Source organism: Solanum pennellii, chromosome 1 (genome assembly GCF_001406875.1).
Source record: "Solanum pennellii chromosome 1, SPENNV200".
Classification (NCBI taxonomy): domain Eukaryota; kingdom Viridiplantae; phylum Streptophyta; class Magnoliopsida; order Solanales; family Solanaceae; genus Solanum; species Solanum pennellii.
The window spans coordinates 20,874,325-20,896,443 of record NC_028637.1 but is presented as its reverse complement, the minus strand read 5'-3'; the positions used below and the strand labels follow the sequence as shown (position 1 = coordinate 20,896,443).

At 35.7% G+C, this 22,119-nt stretch overlaps 1 protein-coding gene across 1 annotated transcript; it reads left to right on the top strand.

Moving 5' to 3' along the window:
- Positions 1–2,877: 2,877 nt before the first annotated feature.
- Positions 2,878–3,756, top strand: LOC107018444 (uncharacterized protein K02A2.6-like). Its single transcript, XM_027912998.1, has 2 exons — positions 2,878–3,238; positions 3,311–3,756. Exons 1-2 carry the CDS (start codon positions 2,878–2,880, stop codon positions 3,754–3,756), a joined length of 807 nt encoding a protein of 268 aa, XP_027768799.1.
- The last annotated feature ends 18,363 nt before the right edge of the window (positions 3,757–22,119 follow it).

Here is a 22,119-nt window from a genome sequence, read left to right as displayed (position 1 = left end):
ATTTATTTGTCGAGGTTGATATGGTGGAAATCGGAGAAGGCACTAGCGACAGAGATGTGCAATTCATTGGTCCTCATGTCAATCTAAACAATTGGGAAGCCACCCCTCTCCCCGTTAAGACGAGTCTTGGTAGTCTGTCTTGTTTTTTCTTTTGTCGTCTGATTCATTCAAGGATTGTAATTCGGATTTTATCTTGTCATTTTATTTCAAACATTCTATTTCCCTTTTCAATAGGATGTAATTGCATCTTTATTTTGGTCTAATATATTTGTTCGTTTTCTTTTATACAGTTCTTTCTATGCCGATTCTAGTGATATGACATGCATGCAGAATTTTTTGCCAGATCTTAATATCCAATCTAATCTTCGACCTAATATTGAAATAATAAGTCAAGAAATCGAATATGATGAAGACAAAGTATTTGAAGAAGTAAGGAGGGATTCAATCATTTTGAAAATAAGTCAAATCCAAACATGAGTGAAACTGAGACGATAAATTTGGGGGATCAGGAAATTATAAAGGAGACTAAGATAAGTGTACATGTTCGACATCAAAAGGACGATATAATCCAGGCCCTGTTTGATTACAAAGATGTTTTTGCGTCATCTTATGATGACATGCCTGGATTAAGCACTGACATGGTTGTTCACAAGTTGCCAATTGATCCTAATTTTCCTCCGATAAAGCAGAAGATAAGAAAACTCAAAACCGACATGAGTGTAATAATTGAAAAGGAGATCACAAAACAACTTGAGGCCAAAGTCATTCAAGTCTCTCAATATCCTTCTTGGTTAGCCAATATCGTACCCGTCCCTAAGAAAGACGGCAAAGTTCGAATGTGTGTTGATTATCATGATTTGAATAAGGCAAGTCCAAAATATAATTTTCCTTTGCCTAACATCCATATTTTATTGGATAATTGTGCTAAACATGAGGTTTCATCTTTTGTGGATTGTTATGCGGGCTACCATCAGATTATTATGGATGATGAAGATGCAGAAAAAACATCTTTTATCACTCCATGGGGTACATATTGTTATCGTGTTATGCCTTTTGGATTAAAAAATGCAGGGGCAACTTATATGAGAGCAATGACAACCATGTTTCACGATATAATGCATAGAGAAATCGAAGTTTATGTGGATGATGTTATCATTAAATCTAAAAAACAGCCAAATCATGTGAAAGACTTAAGAAGATTCTTCGAAAGGCTCCGCAGGTATAATCTCAAGCTTAACCCTGCAAAATGTGTATTTGGAGTACCATCGGGGAAGCTTTTGGGGTTTATAGTCAGTCGAAGAGGAATCGAGTTGGATCCTTCAAAAATAAATGCAATTCAAGAATTGCCACCTCCAAAGAACAAAACTGAGGTTATGAGCCTTCTAGGAAGGTTAAACTACATCAGCAGATTCATTGCTCAACTCACAACAACTTGTGAGCCTATTTTTAAGTTGTTGAAAAAGAATGCCACAATCGAGTGGACCGAAGAATGCCGAGAAGCTTTTGAAAGAATTAAGAATTACCTATCGAATCCCCCTGTGTTGGTTCCTCCCGAGCCGGGAAGACCTTTGATATTGTATATGTCAGTACTGGATAATTCTTTTGGTTGTGTACTGGGTCAGCATGATTACACTGGGAAGAAAGAGCGGGCCATTTATTACCTCAGCAAGAAATTTACCGTTTATGAAGCGAAGTACAGCCTTGTTTAAAGAACGTGTTGTTCCCTATCTTGGGTAGCACAGAATTGAAACATTATACTTCATCTTACAATACTTATCTCATCTCTCGTATGGATCCATTGAAATATATTTTTCAAAAGCCCATGCCCACAGGCAGGCTTGCGAAATGGCAAATATTGCTCACAGAGTTTGACATTATCTATATAACGCGGACCGAAATGAAAGCTCAAGCATTGGCAGATCATTTGGCAAAGAAACCTATTGATGAAGAATATGAACCACTTAAAACCTATTTTCCAGATGAAGATATATCTTGTATCGATGAAGTTATTCGCGATAATGATCAAGGTTGGAAGTTATTCTTTGATGGTGCCTCTAACAGGAAAGGAGTTGGAATAGGAGCTGTTCTTATGTCTGAATCAGGGGAATATTACCCTATATCAGCCCAACTTAGATTCAATTGTACTAATAATATGCCTGAGTATGAAGCGTGCATTTTGGGTCTGAGGTTAGCTGTTGACATGGGCATCCAAGAATTGTTAGTGTTAGGAGACTCAGACTTACTAGTTCATCAAATTCAAGGAGAATAGGAAACTCGAGACCCAAAGCTCATACCATATCAATATTGTTTACAAGGTCTTTGTCAACGATTCGTGTCGATAAAGTTTAGACACATTCCCAGAATGCACAATGAGATTGCAGATGCATTGGCCACTTTATCTTCGATGCTCCAACACCCTGATGACGCCCATATCGACCCTTTATACATACAAATTCGTGATCAACATGCCTATTGCAACATGATTGAGGAGGAATTTGATGGTAAGCCTTGGTTTCATGATATCAAAACATATCAACAGTCTGGAGAATGTCCGTCAGATGTAACTAGTAATCAAAAAAGGACTATTCGACGACTAGCCAGGGTTTTTTCTTAAGCGGAGGCATACTGTATAAGAATACACCCGATTTAGGTCTTCTAAGGTGTGTAAATGCTCAAGAGGCTTCCACAATGATGATTGAAGTACACTCAGGAGTTTGTGGACCTCATATGAATGGATATGTTCTATCCAAGAAGATAGTTCGAGCAGGATATTATTGGCTCACCATGGAGCGGGATTCCATATGATTTGTTCGTAAATGTCATGAATGTCAAATACATGGAGATTTGATACATTCTCCCCCTTCTGAGTTGCATGCAATGTCTGCTCCATGGCCTTTTGTGGCATGGGGAATGGATGTGATTGGACCGATAGAACCAAAAGCATCGAATGGTCACAGGTTCATCTTGGTGGCCATTGATTATTTTACAAAGTTGGTGGAAGCAGTAACTTTCAAGTCAGTGACCAAGAAGGTCGTGGTGGATTTCATCCATTTCAACATCATCTGTCGGTTTGGTATTCCAAAGGTGATTATAACTGACAACGCCGCAAATCTCAACAGCCACTTACTGCAAGAGGTATGCTACCGATTTAAGATTGATAATCGAAATTCGACTCCGTATCGCCCAAAGGCAAACGGGGCTGTAGAAGCTGCTAACAAAAATATAAAAAAGATACTTCGTAAGATGGTGCAAAGTTCTCGACAATAGCATGAAAATTTGCCTTTTGTTTTGTTGGGTTATCGCACTACAGTCGGTAAGTCAGTGGGTGCTACCCCATATTCACTGGTATACGGGACTGAGGCAGTTATACCTGCAGAGATTGAGATCCCATCTTTACGAATTGTTGTGGAGGCTGAAATTGATGATGATGAGTGGATCAAAACTCGATTAGAGCAATTAAGTTTGATTGATGAGAAGCGTCTGACATCAGTATGTCATGGACAATTATATCAGAAAAGAATGGCACGGGCATATAACAAAAAGGTGCGTCCCAGACATTTTGAAGAAGGTCAATTAGTGTTGAGACGTATTTTGCCACATCATGCCGAAACCAAAGGCAAATTTTCTCCAAATTGGAGAGAACTGTTCGTTGTTAAAAGGGTATTACCCAATGGTGCTCTTTACTTAGCAGATATAGAAGGCAAAGTGACAGAAACGGTCATCAATGCTGATGCTGTGAAAAGATATTACATATGATTGAGTTTCGACATTAGAAACCCTTATGTGTGGGCTCGACATTTCAAGGGTTGATTCAATGGGATCTCTTGGTTATGTTGTTTCCTTGACTTTTCAAAAAAAAAAAAAATTGCCTGAACTACGTTGACCTGATTCTTGTTTCGGCAAGATACGTAGGCAGCCCTAATGTTGGGTTCGGTTCAACCAAATACAAATCCAAAAATTCATATTGTAGTATACTGGGGCAAAAGTCGTTTGTTTATTCATTTGGTCTTTCATCTCAAAGCTCAAAATCAACCCATCATCTAAATAAAAAAGGCTTTGCATCAACCCTTGATATGTCGAGAGTAAGTTGGTTAAGGGTAGGTAAAAATCCTGAATGGGCACCATAAGACAACTGTGACTAGAAAGAAATAAAACTGAGAGAGTCTTATTGGTGAAAACCCTAAGTGGGCACCATAAGGCGAAAAGGAGTTGAATATAATAAAGTCTTCTTGGTGAAAATAATGACATGCACCATAAGGCAGACGTGAGCTGGAGCAATTAACATGATACAGTTTTAGCGGCAAAGACCTTCGTGAATATCACAAAGTGTATAAGTGTTCAAATTATTTATGGCTTCATTAAGTGTCGGGATTCCACATCAAGATTGAATGATCAATAATGGTTGATGAATAGATTGGATAGCCAAGTCTGGAAATCAATTCAAATTGCATGGCATGATCAGTAGACTCGCTTCCCACACTCAGATAAGTTTTTCTTTCTTCTTCTTACCAAAAAAAAGTGTCTTCATCGAATCTTTTCTTTTATTCTCATATAGCTCGTAATTTTCTTATACTTTTTTCGTCACTTTTTTTTTTGGTATGTCTTTTAGTCGAGTCTTTGTCAAAAAACTAGGAAAGAATTTCAAGACTCGCTACCAAGCCTCTAAACGGTACTAGGCAAAGCATCAGGCTACTGAGTTAATCCGTCTTCAAGTGTTGAATTCGAAAATTCTCTGATCCTATGAAGGCTAAACAATGAGTGTTGTGAGATAAAGACATTGGATTTAGGTCCAAAAAAAAGCAAATTTGGATGAAAGTACAATCAATAAATAAGAAGTATTGACCGTTCGAAACAACCAAAGCGTCATAAGTGTTTGAGCCGCCCTTATCGAAAGATGGAACCACAAACAAACCACCACCTTTTCAAACTCACAAATTTTCTTTGTTGAAGCAGGGACAAGTTGTTTCAAGATTGAGGATTCTAGGAACCTAGATGTTCAACCTAGTCTGCAGCGAGCGAAATGGAAACCCTACGATAAAGACTTGTGGAATATTATATGAAAGTTGGCTAATATATATCAAAATAGCAATTACCTGAATGTTGGAATATTTATTTTATTTATTATTATTATTAGTATTACTATTATTTTTCTCCTTGAAGGAACTTCCAAATAATGAAGATAACATTCACAATGTTTCGTTGGTATTATTAGTTTGTTGAAAATTTTATTAGCAGGACCCTCCTGGATAATGAGATTAGTAGGACCCTCCTGGATAATGGGACTAGCAGGACCCTCCTGGATAATGGGATTAGAAGGTTCTTCCTGGATAATGGGACTAGCAGGACCCTCCTGGATAATGGAATTAGCAGGACCCTCCTGAATAATGGGACTAGCAGGACCCTCCTGGATAATGGGACTAGCAGGACCCTCCTGGATAATGGGACTAGCAGAACCCTCCTGAATAATGGGACTAGAAGGACCCTCCTGGATAATTGGATTAGTAGGACCCTCCTGGATAATGGGACTAGCAGGACCCTCATGGATAATAGGACTAGCAGGACCCTCCTGGAAAATTGGACTAGCAGGACCCTCCTGGATAAGGGGATTAGCAGGACCCTCCTTGATTATGGGACTAGCAGGACACTCCTGGATAATGGGACTAGCAAAACCCTCCTGAATAATGGGACTAGATTACTTTCTCATAGGATAAACACTTCCTAGTCTAGATTTTTAGTTTTATTTTCTCCTAAAATAAAAACTTCCTAGTCGGAGTTTATGTTTTATATTTATATTTGCTAATAACTCACAAAATTTTCCCAGTGAAAATTGGGGCAAAAATTTTGTTTATTTTTTGTTTGTGGTGGTTTTCAGGTTTTCTCAAGCGAGACATGAATTTGAAATTCAAGAACAAAGTTTCAACTTTTTTTAGAATAATCAATTCCATGATGGTTAGAATTAGGTTCTTCAATGCATGTAGCAGCATGACTTCCTCACATTTTTTACTAGTCATCTTTTGATCAAGAAAACACACAGCTATTCAAGAGCACTTTTCAAATTGTCATTTTTGAAGAATGTCAAAAGTTTCGCCTAAGTGGCAAGTTCAGCTCAGTTCCAATTTAAAGCTAAGATATTCACCAAAAATCAAGGTGATATCTTAAAGTTAAGATTCAAGAAAAGCTGCATGGATAGAAGTTTGTACATTTGTTTTTATTTTGACTAATAATTTTCAATTTTTATGTATGGATAAGAGCCGCGATCTGGAGCCTCGATAGAACCTCACTTAACTTCCAACTCATCACTTTATATCCTCGAACTACAGGTGGCCTGATTCCCTCATCAACCGGGATATGTAGGATGTCCAAAACAAGGACTTGGTCGCACAAATTTTGGTCTTTCAAATAAGAGTTCGGTAAAAACTTATCACTTTGTCTACTTCTTTGTATGAAAATACTTTATATTTCCAGTCAAAGAGGGGCAAACTGTAGACATGTAATTTTTGACCGAATTTGAAGTTTAACACCAATTTTTAGAGCGTAAATAATTTTATCAATCTAAATTAAATATATTTTGACCTTTTTATTATTTTCATTAATTTTATTTAAAAGATCTAAGAATGAACCACATAAATATAATTTTTATTAGATAAGTTTATTTTGATTGTTAAAAAAAAAGATATATATATATATATTATTTAAATAAACTAATATTTCTTAATTATGTTTGTTTGTTTAATCATCTCTTAAGCTTTTATTTATTTATTTAAAGAAATAATAATTATATAATTATCATTTTATATATATTTAATATATATATATATATATATANNNTATATATATATAAAATTAAAAAAAAAGAAAAAGAGAACCACTTTATCCACTCCCCACTTCCCCCACGACCTGCACACACGTACACACTACTACACATTACTATATACATGCACACACGGAGACAAAAAAGGTGGAATCGGAAAAAAAAACAAAAACTCAAAGAGAAAACACACGAAAAAAGATCAGAGAAAAAAAAAGAAACAGAAAGAGGAGAAGAAAAAAAAATATCTGCAAGCAAAAGAAAAAAAGAAGAAGAAGAAACAACAAAGAAAATCTTTTTTTTTTCTGAAGAACACACGCATAAAGAAAAACACAACTAAAAATAGTGGAGTTCGAGGTTTCAAGTTCGTGGTTCCTAAATTCTTTCTTTTCGTGAAATAGTTTACACAAGAGGTAATACTAATTTTATTTTGTATTAGTTTTATGTCATGATAATGCAAGAATGGATTGCAATATATATTTGAGGTTGTTTAATTTCGTATGCACTTAAAACCATTAATATTTATTGATGTTATTATGTGAAGTATGTTCAAATGCTCATATCAACTTTATGTTTAGATCCTTTGTATAGTTATATTTAGTGTGAAATTATTATAACAAATCATGATTTATTTATATTTAAATAACCCACAATTTATTTTATATTTATGTAAAATTATTGTCCAAGTCATTTAATTTTTAAAATTTAGTTTATAATGATAACATGTGTAGCTATTATGTAAATATATTAATTTTAGTCAGTAGAATTTTCGTTTAATGTTAGTGACGTAAAAAAAAATTGAATAAAAATGGAAGAAGAAAAAAATATAATAATAATAATAATAAAAAAAAGAAAAAGGAAAAGTTAAAAAATAAAATGTGAGAAAGAATATAATAAAAAAGGGGAAAAGAGAAAACAGAAAAAATAAATAACAGAAAAAGAAGTATAAAAATAATATTATTAAAAAAAACATGCAATTGAAGAAGAAATAATTTTTTTTGGAAGTTTCTTTGTCCAAACAAAAAAAAATTAAGTTGGATAATAAAATAAAATAAAAAAACAAATAAAACCTTGAAAGTATAAAAAATAATAATAACAATAAAATAATAATAATAGCAAAAGATGAAAAGGTAAAAAGAGAAAAAAAAGAAATGTAAAAAAGAGAAAAAATAAAAATAATAATAATAACAAAAGAAAAATTAAAAATAAAGAATATCTTATTTTATTCTGCTTCGTTTGATTTAATTTATATGCTTATACATATTTTTAATTAAAGGGTATAGATTAATAAAATAAGGTAGTTTTATAGTTAAATAAATTAAAGAATGAGGGTAAATACATTGTTTTAACAATAGAATATTCAAAAATTAGTTTAAGTCATAAAAGTCCATAAAGTGACCGTGCTAGAACCACGGGACTCGAGGGATGCCTAATACCTTCCCCTCGGTCAATAGAATTCCTTACCCGAACTGGTTTGCAAACCAAACAATGAGTCATTTCCTTTTGATTAGGGATTAAACAAAAGGTGACTTGGAACACCGTAACTCAATTCCAAGTGGCGACTTTGAAAAAATTAAAATAATTCCCTAATTAATTACGTCACTTTATTGGAAAACCCTTACGTCGCTGCGCGAAAAAAGGGGTGTGACATCTCTGGCGACTCCGCTGGGGATCGAACCTAGAATCTCTAGTTTCGCAGATCAGACAAAGAGTCATTTCCTTTTGATTAGGATTAAATCAAAGGTGACTTGGAACACCGTAACTCAATTCCAAGTGGTGACTCTGAAAAAATTAAAATAATCCCCTAATTAATTACGTCACTTTATTGGAAAAACCCTTACGCCGCTGCGCAAAAAAAGGGGTGTGACAGTTATATCACCTTCAGAAAACCATGGGACTCCCCTTTAAATTTCATAAGCGTACCTTCGGTATAAGAAGTTACACCCTGGAATAGGGGGAGTAACTGACACTAGATACCTTATTAGAACAAGTTAGCCACTAAAACATACTAGTTAACCAACTGTGAGACAAAAATATTGAGCAGCATAACCTCTAAAAAGTGAATCCTATACCCTGAATGTTATGACCTAATTGAGCATAAACTGTAGACAAGCCAAAAAAAAAAGTATAGATATACACCAAGACTATTGGCTGGAAGTTGAAATATGCAGAAAGAAAACCCATAATATGTATATCCTAACTTCCTTTAAAATCCTGCACACAAGCACGTACCATATCATCAACCGTCTATAGTACGTTCTGTTAGTCCATTAGTTTGTGGATGAAAAAAGGTGCTAAGATTTATTTGAGTGCCTAGGACCTTCTAAACGATTTCCAAAAATGTGTTGTAAATTTAGATCCTTGGTTGAGATAATGGATAATGTAACTCCATGAAGGCAAATTTTTTTTAATGTAAAGCCTAGCATAATCTTAAGCTGAATATGTCGTCCTAACTAACAATACAGTACCCAAATGGAATTAAACCTTGGTGTACTGCGATGGAAACTAGTGATGAAGTCCACACATATCATATCCCATTTCCATAACGGAAGCTCAATACATTGGGCAAGTCTTCAGGCCTCTGATGCTCTCCTTTAGCTTGTTGACAATTGGGACATTCAGCTACCATATCCACAATATTTTATCATGCCCTCCACAAATGAATCTGTCAAAGGTCCTGATATATCTTTGTTCTGTAAGGGTGAGATGTGTAACTAGAATAATGGGCCTCTAAAAGAATATTTGTATGGAGATCTCCAACTGTCGGTAAACATAAGCAACCCTGATATCTAAGGACTCCATTTCCAATTAGCTCAAATAAGTGGTGTTGCTGGTGTGGAATTTTATTCCTCAATTTCCAGAGATCGAGATCTTTATGTTTCCTCCTTTTCACTTCAGTCATAACAAAATATTTTACCATATTCTTAATGAAAACACCCTCGTCTACAACATCTACCAAACATACTTGTAAATTAACTAGATGGAATAGGTCTTTTGTAGTTCCATCCTTATCAGCTTCAACATGACTTAGAATACATGTGCTTCCGGCTGACCCCATCAGCAAAATCATTAGCTTTTTCAGGATGATATAAAATGTCGACATCGCAGTCATTTAATAACTCTATCATATCCTTTGTCGTAGGTTCAGTTCCTTCTGCTTAAGTATTTGTCATAGGCTCAGTTCCTTCTTCTTAAGTAAGTAGTGAAGGCTATGGTGATAGGTGAAAATATCTATATGGACCCCATATAGATAATGCTGCCAAATTTTTAGGGCAAACAAAACTCCAGCAAACTCAATATTGTGCATAGGACAATTTTGCTCGTGCTTCCTCAACTATCTAGAGACGTATGCAATAACCTTACCATGCTGCATAATAGCACAACCTATACCAATAATTGAGGCATCACAATAAACAACATAACCCTCACTACCATCATGAATAGTTAGGATAGGGTTAGTGGTAAGATTTTTTTAGTTCTTGAAAGTTCCATTCTCATGCGCTCTACTAAAACTTAGTTGCCTTATGTGTCAATTTTTTTATCGGTGCAGAATTAGATGAAAATCTCTTTACAAACCTTCGATAATACTATGCCACGCCTAAAAAGTTGCGAACCTTCATTGGACTCAAAGTCCTCGACAAAGTAATCACTTCTTTAATATTTTTCCATTGAACTTAACACTCTCACTTTTAATAACATGACTAAGAAAAGCAAATGAAGTAAATCAATAATCACATTTATAGAATTTAGCATATAACATGAAATCTTTGAAAGTCTGCAATACAATTCACAAATGGTGTGCATGCTCAGCTTCTGACCGTGAATATATAAGAATATCATCAATAAATACAATCGTAAAATCATCCAAGAATGGTTTGAAGATCCGAATCATAAGATCCATAAAATCTTCAGGGGCATTTTTAACCCGAAATACATTACAAGGAATACAAAATGGACATACTTCCTTCTAATTGTTGTTTTTGGGATATCAACTTCACTCACTCGCAGATAATGGTAACTAGACCAAAAGTTAATCTTGTAAAAGTGTTTGGAACCTTGTAAGATATCGAATAAGTCATCAACCTGTATAAGAGGATATTTATTCTTTATAGTGACTTTACTGAGTTGTCTATAGTCAATACACATCCGTAAGGATCCATCTTTCTTTAGAACAGAGAGAACTGGGCACCCCATGGGGAATTACTTGTATGATAAAGGCTTTATTGAGCAAGTTTTTCATTTATTCCTTTAATTCTCTCAATTCTGTAAGAGTAATTATACATGGAGGAATGCATGTAGGTTGTGTATCAGGAAGAATGTGCATAGAGAAATCAATTTCCTTTTTACGGAATTCCTAGAATATCATTAGGGAATACCATTGAAAATTCGTTCATGATAGGAAATATCTGAAGAGTTATGGGCTCCTTATCAGTATCATGTACATGAATCATATATTATATACAACCTTTAGCAATAAACTTTCGAGCCTAAGGTATAAAATAAACTTACCATTAGGTGTTTTCGCATTACCCTTCCACTTAGAGACAGGATCACCTGGAAAGTAAAATTTAACAATTGTTGCACAACATCAAAAACTAGCATAGCAAGCTGCCAACCTATCATACCTATGATAACATCAAAATCTAGCATAATCAACTAAAGTAAATTAGCGGGGTTGGATGATCATTAATAGACGTCATGCAACCTTGATAGGCACAACTAACTAAAATAGAATCAACAACTGGTGTAGACACCTCTAGTGGTTGTGGCAACAACTCAAATTTCATGTCAATATTACTACCGATAAGTGGAGTAATATATGAAAAAATTAGAGCCAGGGTCTATCAATGCGTAAACAACTTGAGAATATATCATCAATATACTTGTAACAATAGCAAGGGGTGACTCTGAATCATGTTGACGTGTGTGTACATAAAAGCAGTTTTGACCACTGCTCGATCATGTATCTCCTTCACCTTTCCCTCAACAATGATCTTAAGCAGACTATGGTCCTGGTCATGGGGCACAAACCGAGGGTAAAGATGTTGTTGTGGATCCTGAAGGCTAAGCTAGATCAACTCTGCACTACTCATGAACTGACTAAAAATATGTCTTATATGACCACAATCATAACATGCATATGAACCCTATATACACTGCCCTGGCGTACCACATTATGTACCATAAAGGGTGGGATGTCTTATTTGTATATAACGATCTTGTGGACGACCCTCAAGCTAGCCTAAGCTCGGTCCTGGTCTTAATTGACTATAACAATCAAACTGCGGTACCTGCACCTGTGCTAAGATACTACCCACAATACATGGTGGATATTGATGGAAAGGGGGTCGAAAATCACCATATGGCTACCTATAAGACCCCATAGTGAGGACCCTCTTACTCTGCTTCCTATCCAGCGGGTATTACAAATCCTTTGAGAAATGTCCTCTATAGTCTAAGCAAAATCCTATATGTGGGAAATAACTACATCATCTTATAGGGATATGTACCCTACAATCTGTGATAAAATGATATGCCAAACCATCAACATAATGATGAATTCAAGATCTCATTGTATGCATAATATCTGGTTCATATATCGTAATAGAATTAAATTTGTGGCTATAATCTTTCACACTCATAGTTCCTTGCTTCGTATTGATAAACTGGTCAAGAAGGGCCTCTCAATCTTCTCGTGGAAAATAGTTGGCAAGAAAGTCCTCACAGAAATCCTCCCACTCTACTGGTGGATAATCAGGTCCTCTAGATCTCTCCCATGCCGCATACCAAAGGATTGCTACTTCACGTAGCTGTGAAGAATCGAACTCCCCAGCCTTTACGACATAGGCATACATCACCCTCAATATTATATATATATGGTCTATAAAGATATGGGAATCCTTAGCAGGATTAGATCTTGTACATAACAAAGGGGACAAATGAAGAAACTTTCGTATCTTTGAACTTTCTAAATGATCTTTTCGGGAATCTAGTCCTGACTCCAGTTGACACTCATGAATAGAAACAATCCTAGTTTTCCACTAAACTGCCTCCGATATCTTCTGCTCCTCAGCAACAGGGATTGGAGTTAATTGAAGCATCTTACAACTAGAAACGACTAGAAAGTAGTTTAAAATATGAAATATATATCTTTTGAAAGAATAAGAACATCTAAAAAAATTGTCTAAGTTAAATAGTGAGTTTTTGGTAAACATTAAACGACTTTAACTACTAGCTCAAGATGAGTTAAGAGTAGTTTCAGATATCTTTTTAAATCATTGTAATAATATTTCCAACGCCACCGAGTTTACGTGATTTTTTTAGTGTATGAGTGAGTTATGCCTTTCGGAAGTTTTGCTATTGGATTAACAGAATTCTAATCCGGATTTAGGAATGGCAAAGTTGTCTTTTCCTTGCCTAATTAAATTAAATAATTTTTTGGGAATTAATTGGGATTAAACCAGACCTTTGTTCAGCTATGAAAAATAAAATTCAAACTAGGGCTTGGAGAAGACAAAAAAGAAGAGAAAATAGGAGAGAAATCAAGAATCGCCAAGAATGCTCAAGCTTTGTGCGTGGAATATGTCGGGGGTAATCTCTAAAAAGGTATGTGATATTATTTAGTGTTGGGATAGTTAACCCACATCCAATCTTGTATAAATTAGCAAATCTAAGTATTTGAATGTTAAGAAAATGAGTTCTAGAAGAACATTGCTAAAGTTTTCGTTAAATTCTTGATGGTCGTGTTGTTGAAGTTTTGATTCATGTTCCCGGTGTAATTTTAGGTTGTATAGATTGTATATTGATAGTACTAATGATTCTAAGTATTTGGAAAAAGAACCATAGAAGTTTAGAGGGTTTAAGGATGAGAGAAACGTCGAGAACACCTCGGGATAGGGGTTGGGGCGCCGCCCCTCTCAGAGCCCAAAAGGAAAATCTCTGTCCGTAGGGCTTTGGGGCGTCACGCCAGCCAGAGCGCGTCAGCATGCTCTCTGTAAGATGAGGGCTGGCGCCTCAAGTCTCTCAGTTCCTAACTGATATGCCTATATTTCTAAGTTCATTCCAACACTCTAAGGTACATCTAAACATCATGAAATAATCCATAAACATGAGATCATGAACCTTGAATCCATAATCCAATTCAAGAAAAGTTCAGATCAAAGTAAAAGAAGCTAAGAGTTAATTCTAGAAGTTAAGTAAACAATTGAGTTCATTTCTCAAAAGTTATAAGGGAACTAAGTATTCTCTAAAAATTTATAAATGTTTTCATATTTAAGATAAGAGGAAACTAAGATTTTTCAAAAGATTTTTCATCAAGAAAATGGAACATTGAGTTCCAAGAGAGCTTTTGAAGCTAAGTGCTGAGCCATTATCTCAACCCAAAGAAAGAAGTTGTTTTAAAAACACATGACCTATGTATATTTTTGAGAGTAGTATTGATCACCAATATGGGGATGCGAGTTCATAATAACTCAAGTGTCCATAAACAATGTAGCCATCATGGGTATTAATGGGTCATACTTTTTAGATGATCATGTAAGTTAAGCTAGTGGATCCACAAAGTTAAGTAGTTCTATGTGATGGTAAGTATAGGACAATTATCGCAGCGTGGGCTAGACATTGTATCACCAAGGCTCATAATAATGGTTGTCGGTTAGAGAATCTCCCACATAAACTATATTACTTTATCTTAAAAGTAAATTTGAGTTTGTTATTGCATTACTTTAATGAACTAAATTTTTACATTGTTTTAAAAGATTTATATATGTTGCATGTGTCATATTACTTTATGTTGAATTAACTTATTCATGAGGTGAGCAGTTCCAATGTAAGTGTTCCTTCTTATGTTTTCAAGCTTATGTTATTTTTAGCATTCCAACTCGCATACTCGTACATTTTATGTACTAATTCCATTTGCCCTACATCATCATATGATACAGATGCCGGTAACTATGATCAGCATCCGGTGTACCGTTGATTCAGTGAGCAGCTCAGAGTCAGTTGGTGAGCTCGCATTCTTTCCGCATGATATATATATCATTAATCTATTGTGTTTTAGTTTTGAGTTGTTTGGATGATTAGGGGTCCTGTCCCAACATCCCTCATTATTTAAAGGCTTCATATATAGATAGTATTAACTCTTTAGTCTTTTTATTTCACTTTTAAATGATTAAGACTTGAGTTTCCATTTATGGTTATGTGGTTTTATTTAAGTTATTCCTTGAGTTATTTGTCTTGTGTTTTTAAGTCTCGGATGAGTAAGTAAGCTAGACTAAGTATCCACGTCCCTCCAAGTGTGTAGGCACGATGTGTGAAAAACTTGGTATCAGTGCACAGAGTTCAAGAGTTTTAGAGAGTATATGAAGTCGTCTCTGTATTGTCCTAGGCATCAATGTGAAGCATGCCACATCTATAACTAAGAGGCTGTAATATTTTGGAACTATGTTACTTCTTTGATATTCTTTTCGCATTTTATTGTTTATCTCTAAATGTTGCCCTCTAACTTGTGCTTGCGCGTGTTTAAGATAAACATGCCCCCACGAAGAGCTGTCAGAGTTCATCTAGCGAGGAGAAATGTTGAATCACCAGAGCTAGGGGTACCTAATGTACTCAAAGTGCAACCTTAAGGAGATGTCACCAATGCTATATTCCACGAGGCAATGGATGTTAAGCCATGTTGTCACTAACAAAGTTGGGAAATAATGTGTAGCACTACAAGAATATGCTTACACTTCAAGGATTCGTGAGATCTTGAGGATGGACCTTCCAAGTTTCAATGGTTCAAGAACTACTGAGGATCTAGATAACTTGTATGAGGAACTTAAAAAGGTGTTCAATGTGATGCATTTTGGTAATGCTCAGAGAGTTGAGCTTGTTGAATACCAACTGAAAAATGTTGTTAGGACTTGGTTTGATCAGTGGAAGGAGGGTAGAGATAAAGATGCACCACATCCCAGTCGGGCATGTTTTTGAAGAAGCCTTTATGGGGAGTTTCTTTCCTCAAGAATTATAAGAGACTAAGGTAAGGGCATTTCTTACACTTAAGCAGGATTCTCTTAGTGTGCATGAGTATATTAAACCAACTACCTCGTTATGGTACGGAATTGTTTAAGGACATGAGGAGTAGAATGAGTCTATTTGTTGTTGGATTAGGTCGTTCTTCAAGTAAAGAGGGTAGGGTAGCAATGGTGATCGGTGACATGGACATATAAAGCTTTATGGTTTATATCGAACAGATTGAGGAAAGAGAAGTTGACGGACAGAGAAGAGTTTGAGTGAGTCTGGGCAGTGGAAAAGTGGTCTTAGTCGTTGGTCCTTTTAGAAATAGAAGTGGTTTGCACCATCATCTACTAGTGCACCTGCACCCAAAAAGAAAGGTAAGCATCATGACTAGAATTTGCAGCACTTTAGAGCTAGACCAAAACTGTCTCAAGGTAGTGTGAAATAAAGAGGTAGCGGGGCTCCTGCATGTGCTAATCGTGGTAGAAGTCACCTAGATAAGTCTCGCGATGTCCAGACAAGTTGTTTCAAGTGTGGTCAAGAGGGTAACTTCATGAAAGAGTGCCTTAAGGACAAGAAAGGTAGTGAAAATCCAGGCAATAAATCCCAATCTTCACAAGTTTCTCCAGCATAAAGGGCTGCACCTAGAAGTATTTCCGGTACTTGCTGAGGATAAAACCTCCTCTATGCGATCACTAGTTTCCTAGTGAAAGAGAACTCTCCATATGTTGTCACGGGTATGGTAAAAGTCTTTACTTTTGATGTTTATGCTTTTCAAGACCCAGGATAAAGTTTATCATTTTGAACCCCTTATGTTTCAAATAAGTTTGATATCTTCCATGAAAAATATTGTGAACCCTTTTGTGTTTCTTCACCTATTGTGGAGTCTATTCTAGCAGAAAGAGTCTATCATGATTGTATCATATCAATTAATCACAAGAACAACATGGCAGAATTAGTTGAGTTAGACATGGTAGATTTTGATGTCATTCTCGGTATGGACTAACTTCATTCCTTTTATGCATTAATAGATTATATAACTCGAGTTCACAAGTTTTAGATTCCTAATGAGCCAGTCATAGATTGGAGTAGTATTTGCCTAAGGGTCGATACATTTCATACCTTAAGGAGATAAAGTTTGTTATAAGGGTTGTATCTATCACTTTGTCCGAGTAAATAACTCAAGTGCTGAGGTACCTCCAAATAAGTCAGTTCCTATAGTAAAAGAGCTTCTAGAACTCTTTCCTGATGATCTACCCGGAGTCCAACTGAGAAAGAAATAGAGTTCGGGATAGACATCATTCTAGATATTCATCCTATCTCTATTCTTCCATATAAAATGGCACCGATAGAGTTGAAAGAACTGTTAAAACATCTGTTGGATAAGTGCTTCATTCGACAAAGTTTCTTACCTTGGGGTGCTCCGATCTTGATTGTGACAAAAGAAAGATGGTTCCCTTAAGATGTGTATATATTAGTGCCAATTGAAAAAATGTTACCATCAAGAATAAATTTCCTCTTCAAAAGATTAGTGATGTTTTTCGATCAGCTTGAGGGTGCTTCTTGTTTTCCAAAGATTGATATTAGATCAGGCTACCACCAGTTGAGAGTAAGGTAATGTGATATTCCAAAGACAACATTCAGAACCAGATATGCGCATTATGTGTTTTTGATCTTTTCCTTTGGTATGACCAATCCTCTTACAATATTCATGGATCTTATGAAAAAATTATTCAAACCTTATCTATTTATGTTTGTTATCGTCTTCATTGATGACATACTAAACCTATTCAAGGAATTAAGAAGATCATGCAAGTCACTTTAGAACAGTTCTTAAGAATTTTTAAGATAAGGAGTTATATTTAAAGTTCTCAAAATGGGAGTTTTGGCTCAAGTCAGTGGCATTCTAAGGCCACAGAGTTTTTGGTGATGGAATTAAAGTTGATACCTAAAAATGAGAAGCAATCTAGAGTTATCCTAGACCCACGTCTCCAACTAAAATTAGGATTTTTTTGGGTTTGGTTGACTACTATAAAAGATTTGTTGAGGGGTTTTTATTCTATTTGAGATACTTAGACAAAGTTGACTCATAAGAGAATTGAGTTGCAACTGTGTGAAGCTTGTGAGAAAAGCTTTCAGGAATTGTAAAAGAGGTTGACTAATGCCCTGATTTTAAATTAACAAGAAGGTACTCAAGGTTTTGTGGTTTTTACGCATCTATAGTTGGTTTTTGTTGTGTGTTAATGCAAAATTGCAACGTGGTAGCTTATCCCTCCTGATAGTTGAAGGTTCATGATAAGAATTATTCAACCCATGACTTAGAGTTGGCTGTTGTAGTATTCGTCTTGAAGATATGGCGTCACTATTTGTATGGTGTTCATGTTGATGTATTTACTGAACACAAGAGCTTATGTATCATGATTTCACAGTATTTGTAATGCATTTAACTTAAGAGTTGTGTTTCTAGAACATTCTTGTATGGGTTTTGGATATTTTGTGTCTTGTTTTGCAGGATGGATGTTCAGAAAATAGAGAAGACAATATAAAAAGTACAGAAATAGAACTATGGATGCAATAGAAGGACGTCATTCAATCGACGCTCCGTAGGTGAACGTGGTAAATATAACACTCCGAAAGCCTAAAACATAATCTAGAGCTTACCAAGATTGTCTAAGAGTGGCAACACTATTTTAAGGTCATTAATAGCGTATGAAAGTAAATGATAAAGTATTAGAGTCAAAACGTCAAGGACGTCCATGACGTTCGAGGACTAGTGCAATAGGTGCTAGTGTGTATTATCCTAAGACGAGGTCGTAGGAGTCAGAATATAATGAAATTTGGTGGTAAGGTGTTAAACATGTATTAGATTTATTATAGGGTTGAAACGTCCATGTATAACTGCCCAACAACGAACCAAGGGTCCTTGTGGAGGACCTTTGCATTTTGGCTAAAAGTTGTCTCAGACAGTACCCATCGACGAGGGGATGGCTACAGGTGTGGTCCAATCGAGAGGCCGTCGATGTCCACAGTCGATGGAAACTTAGAAAATTTCGTGAAGAGGTCATTTGGCAAGTCTCTAAAAAAGAGAATGGATCTTTATGATGATTGGTCCCAAGGTCTGTCGACTGACCTACGGCCCGTAGGTCAGGGTCTCATAGGTCAGGGTCCCTGTTTGCTTCCAAGTTTAAGTTGCACCAGTTAATTAATTGGTTGGTTAGCGATTTGGTTAGAGGTTAAGGGAGGTATAATTAAGTTATTTAATGACTTATATAAATTTCCAAACCTAATTAAACTAACTTAACTCACATAATTCCAAAAACCCAATTACTCTTCCTTCTCTCTACTTTCTCTCTCCCAAAGAAACTCAATAGAACACCAAGGTCAATGTGGTTTATAGGGAAGCAATATGTGAATTTTCCTCCGTAAATGTTATTCAATTAAAAAGGTATGGGATTTCATTACCCAAAGGGTTCTCCAAATCGATTTCAAAAAGATGAGTTTCAAGTGGGTTTTCCTCTATTACGAATTTAATCTTCCAAATTTCTTTGTTTATGGTTTATTAAGGTGATTATGATTAGATTATGTTGTATTATGACTCAATTATGCTAGTTCCTAATGAATTATCCTAGTTTGTGAAGTAGATTATGAATTTGACCTAAGTCCCTAACCCTAAGCTATGAATTAGTGATGAATTGATGTGTAGTGATTCAATTGACTTCATTATTGTATTAGTTACTATTATGTGATGATATTACAGCCATTTTTGGGTTAAATTGGATGGTTGATGGTAAAACCTTGGATGATGGATTGTGAAGGAGATGGAGTAAGTCTTGTAATTTCAATCCTTTACTTCAATTATGATTACTTGTGCTTAGTGATGATGTTATATTGAAGTATACCTTATGATAAGATTGATTAGGGTTGGTATAATGTTGAATTGGAATGTATTCAATTATGACTTGTGAGTTTTTGGCTGATATATAATGATATAAGGATGGTGATGACTTGCCTATGTGCCTTATTATAATGTGATTATGTAAAATTGCTAACCTCACATGTGTGAATTGTATTGAAAGGACATACTCATGCATTTCCTATCAAGCTATGATGATGACTATTTAAGGGGTAGACCCTATGGCCTAAACGAAGTTATGATTATTCATGAAAGACATTTCAAAAGGGACTCTAGCTTGGCACCGAGTGAACTAGAAGTGAGGAGTGTACATTCCCACATAGGGAAGGTAGGTACACTAATGTACTCATGAGATTGGATACTATAATGTACATATCATAAAGAGGGTCCCAACTACATCTTCTAGTTCTTGAACTATGTTGCCCCCATAGGAAATCTAGCTAGTGGATCCACATAGATTATATGTTCGTGTTTTGGTACTACATTGGCCAGTAGTCAACCTTCATTTTGTGTGAGGTTCCATTATACCGGATTCCACATTGGCTCATGTGGTATATGTCGGTTAAGGCAAGATGTTCTCGAAAGTAAAATGAAGCAATAAAATGAACTCTTATTAGGATGACTTGCGGGGTTCGACTTAGTCTAGATAGGAGTATGGGACTCTTCTTATATATTGTAATAGTTAGCCTTAAGGGAAGTCATAGAAGGATGTCCTTATGTGCTTATATTTTGTAAATGTAAATGATATGTATAGGTTGATCTTTCATGTCACTAACACTATGTGATATTGGTTTCACTTATGAACAAGTGGTTGGTCTCTATTGCTAAAGTATGGTGATGTTTCTCTTAATGATATAATATATGAAGTGGACATTGATAATAGTTCTTGTTAGGTTTACTTGATTGAGTGAGGTTATGGGGCCTTACTTAGTCATTGCACTAGTGAACTTAACGAGGTTGTATGAGTGAGTGTCGTGCTTAAGTTATGATGTTATGAAATCTTTTGCATGCTTGTAGACATTATAACTTGATGTTAGAGTTGTCTTGATTTTGTGCTCCATTATGTTGATATGCATGTTGACTTGACTAGACTTTGTATTGTTGGTCTTGTGATGTGCATGGTCTTGACATAAGTAATATGTACTTATTGACTTGTATTGGTTATTGAATGTGCATAAGTTATTTCGAAAGTGATCTCGCATGCTTTTGAATAAATGTCCCCTTTTAGCATGATTTCTATGTCGTATGTGCATATGATTCTATACTTTCTATAACTGATGTGCTAACCCCTTTTCTCTCTTTTTCTCCAACATTTTAGGTCCCAGTCTTTGAAGGTTCATGACCACTTTGAAGGAAGGCTTGGACCATTTCTCCAAGTGTGGGTATGCCCTCTATCTGAGGATGATGCCTTGTTATTACTCTAGCTATGATTCTTTGTTATAGTCTAAAGACGATCATTTCATTCATGTTTTTTCAAGATATTATTGTAAGCCCTATGTGTCATTTTCTAAATTTGTGTATGGTCTTATGTGCATGTGTATTTGACTCCGCTTAGATGGTTAATATAACACATCCCTTTTATGACTATATTATGCACGTTGTCTATACGTGGCATAAAAGTAGAAGACTATGTAATATTCTTATATGAGGAGTCTATGTATACTCTCTATGAATATATTATGTGTAAGCGAGATGTCTAAGTAAGCCTGATGATGTAGTTGTATATGAAAAGTCTTAAATTTTCAAAACTTTTTAGCATATGAATTTAATGGAGATGCTAAGAGGCTAGTGTTAGTCCTCTCCGAGGACGACGCCGGCGGTTGAATTTAGGGGATACTTCTCGGATGTGACAAACTTGGTATCAAAGTATGAGTTTTAATCCCTAGAAATGATTTATCATTAAACCACATCTATGTAGGTTCTTATTCATAATTGTGAAGCGCGCCAAACTTATGAATGGGAGACTATGTGATGCTTAAAAACTCTCATCTCCCTATACCCCTATGTCGTGCCTCTAGAGTCTTATTATGTGCTTCCACCTAAACCTTGTATCGTCGTTATATGTATGAATACTCGAATAGCAACTAATAGAAGGGACAAGGAAGAAATGGCTAATGTGGGAGATCAAGACAACCAAGTGCCTCTACTTGAAGAAGTTACTATGGGTGGTAAAGTTCCGGAAGTTCCTCCGCTGATGACCGATGGAGAGATAAGGGCGGATTTTCTCACTTTGGCCCAGGCCATGACTTCTCAAGCTAATGCCTTCACTTCACAAGTTCAAGACGTGACGAGCCAAGTGAATTGGAGGTTAGACCTCGAGTGACTCAACATTCTAATATTATGGCCTCGTGTTTGAGAGACTTTACTAGAATGAGTCCACCTATGTTATTTGGGTGGA

Excerpts from the sequence above, each read along its gene's own strand:
- LOC107018444 (XM_027912998.1), top strand. The coding sequence starts at position 2,878 with ATGTCTGCTCCATGGCCTTTTGTGGCATGGGGAATGGATGTGATTGGA. Across the intron at positions 3,239-3,310 it reads AAATATAAAAAAGATACTTC|TCGGTAAGTCAGTGGGTGCT; the intron begins GTAAGATGGTGC and ends ATCGCACTACAG.